Raw genomic sequence first — 7,716 nt, forward strand, 5'->3', positions numbered from 1 at the left:
TTGATGGTTTTTGATTGTAAAGTTTTTGAAACGGAATTTCATTTTTGATAGTAGTAGAGGGAAGGATGTTTAATAAGTGAACAACCTTGCAAAGAGCTTCAACCCAATAGCCGGGAGGAAGACGAGCATGAAAAAGAAGGGTACAAACAACATTGTTGATTGTACATAACATACGTTCAGATTTACCGCTCAACATTGGGTATGTGAGGACACAAAAAATGCATACATATACCGTTTTGATCACAAAAATGATGAAACTGATTGTTATCAAATTCACCCCCATTATCACATTGAAAAGCTTTAAGTCAGTTTTGAATTGATTGAGAATAAGAGAACGAAAGTGCATAAATTTTGAAAATACCTCAGCTTTAGCACGAAGGGGATAAACCCATAAATAATGAGTGAAGTTATCAAGAAAAATCACATAATATTTAATGCCACTGATACTAGTATAGGAGATGTCCACACATGAATGAACAATTTCAAAAGGATATAAAGTACTAGAAGTAGATAAACTGAAAGGTAACTTGACATGTTTTCCCAACTGACATGCATGACATAGGTTTGACATTTTATTTTTTGGACATGAAATAAAACTACTATCAACTAATTGCTTGAATACATGTTGACCGGGGTGACCGAGACGCTGATGCCAAAGAGACGGAGAAAGGGACACAAGTGCTTGAGGAGTCAGAGTGGTGACAGGGTAGAGATCACTCGAGCTATCACATCGCATGAGAATTTGACGGGTATGCAAATCCTTCACAGAAAAACCAAATGGGTCAAATTCAATAGAGCAAATATTTTCACGAATAAAGCGACACACAAAAATAAGATTCTTTATGATTTGAGGAGTAATAAGGACATTTTTTAAATGTAAAGTATGATAAGGATTAGAAAGCGGGATAGAAGAATGACCAGATTTGGTTACAGGAATTTCAGATCCGTTCCCAACTAAAACAAATGCATAAGAATTTTGATTATTAGTGACACTATTGAGAATACCTGCATTCGCATGAAGGTGAGATGAAGCACCCGTGTCTATAAACCATCCCCCGTTTCTTTGGATCATTTAGCTACATAGTTTTAAATGCGTTAGGGATCGTGGTAGCTTGATCTGTAACAGTAGATGAAAACCAGAGAGCTTGTGGAGATTGTGGGTTGATTAATGCTTGTTGAAACGAACCAGAAGTAGGAGTCAGCCCAGTAAAAAAAGATTGTTGTTGTTGGGTTGGTCCAAGTGTATTGCGCAGCTTACCTTGCTGAAGTGGAGCATGTGAGAACGGGGTTGGAAGTAAACCATGTTGAGATTGTGAAGTTGCTGTCAAGGCTAAGGGATACCAACCAAACCCCCACCCCATCGGAGCCTTTTTTGCTGTCACAGTTGTCCCGACCACCATTCCGTCCACCACGGAATGAATTACGCGACCCATTGTTTTGAGAGATAGTCTCAGCAACAAGAACAGTTTGAGATGACGAATTATCGGAGTGAACATATTGACTTGAATTGAGTTTTTTTGTTGGTCTTGTCACTCTTGTGTTATCTGTTGTTCTTCGCACAATAGCATAGATCTAGTCTCCATGAAGCTAGTAAAGGAGTTTTGTGCCTGATGGTGGTGGCTATGTATTGAAATTTTGGTGACAGGCCATTGAGGGTATAGACGATTAGGGTCCTTTCCGGAACAGGGGCTTCTATGTTTTCAAGGAGATCAGCGAGGGACTTGATATGTGTGTAGAAATCAGCAATAGACGAGTCCCTAATGGTGATGTTACATAGTTCCCCCTCGACTTGGATGGCTTTGGTGTCCTTGTTATCGCGAAACAGTTTTTCAAGAGTCTGCCATAGTTGAAACGCAATAGACTTTCTTTTTAGTGTCATGTGAAGAAGAGATTGAGAGAGGGTACTGTACAACCAAGACTTCACAATTGAATCAACTCGATTCCATTCTTTAGAGTCAGATGATGCAGGAGTTTTGTCATTAGAAGGTTCAAGATGATCAGCCACTCTGTATCCAATACAATGAGTTTCGAAAAACACACGCCATATATCATAGTTCATGTAGTCAAGATCTAGAACCAGGGGGACATCATATTTGATGTTAATCCCGACTTGAGGCTTGTCAGAGAGAGGACGAGGAGCACCGTTAGTCATGATGTAAAGAGAAGGTTAACAAAGAATAGAAGAAATCGAGAGGAAGGAGATGCAGCCGTCGCTAGGTTTATCACAAGGAAGAACAAAGCTTTGATACCATGCAAACGTGATTAATTTCCCATGTCCTTGATTACCTTCACGAGATACAATAAATACAAAGTATAAGAGGGCCAAATACAAAAAAGGCCTAATACATCTAATGGGCTATACAAAATACATAAAGTATGACAATAATAATACACTAACAATCTTTGGATCTATTTGTAACTTATTATTTTATATTAGAACTATGTTTTCCAATACAAGATGTATAAAAAAATATTAATCGACAATTATATAAACTATTTAGTAACAATTAATGTTAAAATAAAAAATTATAAACATAAAAGATGCATATTTGACAAATTAAGATGTATATCAAATTTATTTTTATATATAAAAATGTTGTTTGAAAATAAATAAACATGACAAAAAAAACTCATTTCAATTTTATCGTTTAATACAATTAAACAAAATAAATGAGTCTCAAAAACATTTATTTAGTGAATTTCTGTTCTACCAGTAAAATCAAATATATTTCCCCCTTAATTATCGTTCTCTTTGTTTCCATTATCGGTTGCAATTCTATCTCTATACCAATTTACCAAACATGCCTTTAAATCTTACAAACACTAAAATAATACAAAAAATACATCATCTTCATGTGTATGTATGTGTAGTTTTACGAGCAATGTTTTAAAAACCGGTTTGAACCGGCCGGTCGAACCGGTTGGACCGGGACCGGGGAAGGGAACGGGATCAACTATCACCGGTTTTACATCGATTTCTGAACCGGATTGAACCGGCCGGTTTTTAGAAAAACCTGGTTGAACCGGTCAAAATAAACCAGTTGAACCGTTTTAATCAAATAAAAGCACATAGAAAAGAACCATTTTCATAATAAACTTTGGTGATTTTTTTCCAAATGTATGTATTTTTCTCTAAATAAAAACATACGGTAAATGTTATAAAGCTTTTTTGATGTGTTTGTATTCATATAAAACTATATTTTGTTTCGGTATTATACTTTATTTTCTTTTTGACATATATTGATTGATGTAAACATTAAAACTTATGGTTATATGTTTTATGGTTATATGTTGTTTTAATGTATTTGAAGTGATCTACAACTTATTTTTATGTTTGAACTTGTAAACGTCAAATTAATGATTTATATATGTATGTATGTATAGGAAAATAGGAAAAAATATGAAAATGATAGAAACCAGTGGACCCGGCGGTTGAACCGGTTAAACTGGTTGAACCGGAAACCGGTCACTACTATACCGGTTCAATTAAAAAACCGGTTTTTAAAACATTGTTTACAAAGAGACTTTTGCTGGGTGGGCCGCGATTAAATGCCCGTTTTATCATTTTAGTAAGGGCACTCATGTATGTAGCCCATCTACTCTTCTACCTTATTGTTCTATTCATCTCATCGCATCTGCCCAATTATCTTTTGATTCTTTTGCAAAGCAGAAGGAATTTTGCAATCCTTTGTTTCGATTTTTTTATTTAAATCTTGAAGCTTTGATCCTCCTTTTTGAAGTCCACCGTTTTCAAAGACAAAACGTACTCCAAAACATCATATATTGATCAACTTCTACATTTTTTTTATCTAAATTTTGTTACTGTTGGTGTCAAAACCCACACAAATCTCAGAACACTAGTATAATATTCGATGATAAATTGTTACTTGATCTTATTATCGTAAAACCATATTTTTAAATTTCAAGTACATGAATGTTACTTTAACTTTAAACTTTCATTCATATTTCCTTATTTATAGAAATTTCCAACATAGCTATGTCACAATTAAAAAAAGAAACTGTAAATATGTGGAACGGATGAAAGAAATGGATTAATCCAATGATGGTCTAATATGTAATTTATCTATTTATTCTTACATTTAAAGTATGCATTTAGTATACTAACATGATCAAGTCGAGTTCAAGTTTTAACCCAACCCTCATATGTTTTTAGATCCATGAAACTTGACAGTTAATTCAGGTAATCATCGTATAACCTCAATATATCGAGTTTAAGATCACCCAAATAATTGGCAGAAATAATATACCGACAAAATTTTACGTTTGGGGTAATTTTCTGGACAAACCAGAGAAATCAAGAACCAATATTTAAAAATGGTTCAAGATCGACACCTTAATTACAAAAAATATCCCTACCATTTATTTAATCCTCAACCTAATTCCCCTTCTAATAATCTCCCTCAATCACTCAACTCGATTCAATTCCCATTTTCTTCATTTTGATTATTTTCTTTTATTCTTGATGCTGGCGACACATTTTTGGCACCCCGATCACGAGACTTCGATTTTAACCTTAAACCGACCCCAAACATCTTGCACAAACTATTCCAACTTATCCCTTTACTCTTCACAATCTTATCGATCTCTTTCTTCATGCTCAAACACTCTTTTTCAAGCTCAGAAACACGGCCCCGCATGTCATCCACCGCCACGACCCGCCGATCGCTTCCTCCGGTGGTCAAAAGATGCACGTTCCCACTTTCCGGCAGCACCATGCTGCTGCTCAGGTGTGTCTGTGAATTGTAGTTGTCAGAGACATATAAGCAGCCGGCGACAGATGTCCGCAGCCGGAGCTGCTCGAAGAAGAGAACCTGAACTATGAAACGGAGCGGCAATCTCTCATTCTGGGCGGCGTGTGTGCTGGCTTCTAGTGACAGTTTCTGGCAGTCCATCAACCGGCAGAGTAGCTCCCGGTCGGAATCTGTCAGCCATGGATGTGCCTGTAAAATTACGATTACAAGGTTTCGTCATTTGACTTCGAACTTCCGCTTCAAAATTTTAGAAATTTCTATGACTAAAATTGAAAAAAGATTTTGTCCCTCTTTATATGATTGCAAATGGTACGTATAAGAAAATCTTTATCCTGAATTTCTAACAAATTCGGTCTCAATTTTGACTTTAAAAGTCAACTGTACCTTGAGATATATATCTATTGCTCGATACATTCCGTCATCGATTGACCTTGCAAAATCAGGGACAGTAGCAGCCAAAGATTGAAACTTTTCGAGCTTTAAGTTAACATCGGATGCCACCTCAGCAAGATAGTTGTCGATGAGATTAGCCACCATCGTCACGGGTGTAAGCGAGTGAGAATTCCTGATTAAATCATCATCATTGTCTTCTAAGCAACCCGAACCAGTAATTTCACTTCCATCTTGATCGCGATCTCGATCTGCAACCATGAAATGATCAAGCATCCTTTGAACACAATCGATCTCATAAAGTGTCTCACTTGAATACCCCATATTAGGAATGAGAATATCTTCAATGGAAGCTTGATCCATCTGCAACCCGACCCGTCTTTCCAAATTCTCAAGGCACAAAGGGCTACAATGTAAAATCATCGCTGTTTTTAGCAGCCTGAGGAGGAGTTTCGTGGGAACAACACCTTTTTGACTCGGGAGCAAGTCAACTATCTCTTCAAGAAGAGTCTTTTGATCCAAATATGAATCGAAAAAAGAAGAAAGATTCACATTTGGAATCATCGATTGTCTACCAAGTAAAGGAAGATGCTTTTTTGCATAGAACATGAGTGATCCAGCTATCCTTTCTTGATCCAAACTTGTTGATTCAATGGCTAAGATGAATCGTCTGTAAAGAGGTAATTTCAACCCTGAAACATCTTCATACCACCAATCTTGATTTGGTGAAGAACTGGTTTGGATTCCATTCCAGATTACAGTAGCAAAAGGGTTTTCTCTCATGCTTGAAACTGGCCACCCTAATAAATCTTTATCTGAAGAACAAGCTTTCAATGCAAGAGAATCGATGCATCTTGAAACAATTTGAAGATCCTCTGCATATTCCACCACTTCTTCACATGATTCCAGTGCTTTTAGGGTATCGTTCCAGTTATCAAAAATTTCATTAAGGAAGTTTTCGGTTTGACTGATGAGATTTTCATCTCCATATTCTTCGGTCATTTGAAGATACTCGGATGCACAACGAAGATGAACTACATTGTTTGAGTTAAGTTCTAGTTTGACACCATAGCAGAATTTAGCAACGAGGAGAAAGCTTTTTGGGCCTCCTGGTAGATCATGAAGTTTAACAACACAAGATCGTTTTTCATCCCCAAAGCTAATCTTTTTTTCATCATCCGAAGAATCTCCAATGAGATTTTCCAATGTTTTGCTTCTAGATAATAACGGAAACTGCAAGTTATGCCAAGAAAAAAGTCAACTCAAACTAGTTACAAAATTCACAAATTTTATTTATTCATCCTACTGTGTATATGATATTGATACTAATAAACCAAGTGACGACCTACCTTGTGAAGATGGAATGAAATGTCTCCAACTTCAATGGTAACATCACTCGGAAGGCCAGAAGAACATGTCCTGCAGATATTAATGTGAAATTTTGTTATGAATTTGATACAAACTTTCTTCCTACGCATAATGATTCTTATAAGCTTAATGCATTTAACAAAATTTTACTGAAAATATGAGAGAATTCCATTCCAAAAGTATTTGTTTTGACCCTTGGATTTCAAAATGTAGGTCTTCTTTTAAAATTAAGGCAGTAACTTCTTCGATCAAAGAAATTTTCCCAGATGTTCTAATTTACTGCATTATTATTCGTTCACACAAAGTATTACTATATTAGACCCACGTCCAAAAAACATCGAGGACGATGCTTAAACATTCATCTCGAAATCCAAGCAAAACCCTTCAAACAGATTAATTAATAGTCAGGATTCAGTTACGAATGTGGATATTAAAAGAAACCCAGAAAACAATTTACATCCCAGAATTAAAAACCCCCAGTAAAAGGGCGTCGAGATTTCACGATTGGGGACAAAAAGAAACTATCGAAATCGAAGAATTCCAAATGTGGGTATCGATCAAAATTATGAATCAATATTTACGATTGACGTGAAATTTAAACACATAACATGCGAAAAACAGAAGAACGACTAACCAGGTTTTTTCGTCCTGATCGAGATGAAAAACCTCTGATTTAGATCCTAACTTCATGCACGCCATCGCCATATATGCGTGGTTTCAGTTGTTCAGTTTTCAAGTGCAATGCGATTGGAAGCGTATATATACATAAATTTTTTAATGAATCGAGTAAAAAAAACACAGTCAGAGTGTGTGATAGAAATGATGATTACCAATGGGGGCAAAGGAGGCAAGGGTAATGAGTAAAAACGCACTCTCTTTCTCTGTCTTGTGGGTGTGGAGGGAGCGATGGTCCCTAGTCTATAGGGAGAAAAATCCAGGGGATAGAAGAATCTGTTCTTGCTGTTGCTTGCATAACTAAATTAAATACAAGTCCCTAACTATTAGTCAACTAGCATTATTAGTCCTTTGAAAACTTTGTTTTGTAAATTTAATCATAAATATTTGATTTCATTTCATTTGGTTTGTAAGGCTAACAACAACATTAAAGAACGTTTTCTTCATTCGTATCCTACATCGTTATGCATTTAAAAACTTTGTTTTGTAAATTTAATCATAAATATTTGAT

General features: G+C 35.9%; 2 protein-coding genes across 2 annotated transcripts; both read right to left on the reverse strand.

The window, feature by feature from the left end:
- Positions 1-1,540: 1,540 nt before the first annotated feature.
- Positions 1,541-2,152, reverse strand: LOC145158526 (uncharacterized). Its single transcript, XM_079077413.1, has one exon. The coding sequence runs from the start codon at positions 2,150-2,152 to the stop codon at positions 1,541-1,543; it is 612 nt and encodes a 203-aa protein (XP_078933539.1).
- A 2,044-nt stretch (positions 2,153-4,196) lies between these two features.
- LOC145161128 (BTB/POZ domain-containing protein At5g03250-like) lies at positions 4,197-7,452 on the reverse strand. Its single transcript, XM_079080575.1, has 4 exons — positions 7,165-7,452; positions 6,512-6,581; positions 5,157-6,395; positions 4,197-4,961 (listed from the first exon to the last, which is right to left on the reverse strand). Exons 1-4 carry the CDS (start codon positions 7,233-7,235, stop codon positions 4,440-4,442), a joined length of 1,902 nt encoding a protein of 633 aa, XP_078936701.1. The 5' UTR covers positions 7,236-7,452; the 3' UTR covers positions 4,197-4,439.
- Positions 7,453-7,716: the final 264 nt, after the last annotated feature.

Source organism: Lactuca virosa, chromosome 2 (assembly GCF_052849685.1).
Source record: "Lactuca virosa cultivar CGN04683 chromosome 2, Lactuca_virosa_CGN04683_v6, whole genome shotgun sequence".
In the NCBI taxonomy this organism is placed as follows: Eukaryota; Viridiplantae; Streptophyta; class Magnoliopsida; order Asterales; family Asteraceae; genus Lactuca; species Lactuca virosa.

Coding starts and splice junctions, on each gene's coding strand:
- LOC145158526 (XM_079077413.1), bottom strand. CDS start 2,152: ATGACTAACGGTGCTCCTCGTCCTCTCTCTGACAAGCCTCAAGTCGGG.
- LOC145161128 (XM_079080575.1), bottom strand. CDS start 7,235: ATGGCGATGGCGTGCATGAAGTTAGGATCTAAATCAGAGGTTTTTCAT. Junction 6,582..7,164: donor GATCAGGACGAAAAAACCTG/GTTAGTCGTTCT, acceptor TAATATCTGCAG/GACATGTTCTTCTGGCCTTC. Junction 6,396..6,511: donor TTTCATTCCATCTTCACAAG/GTAGGTCGTCAC, acceptor CATAACTTGCAG/TTTCCGTTATTATCTAGAAG.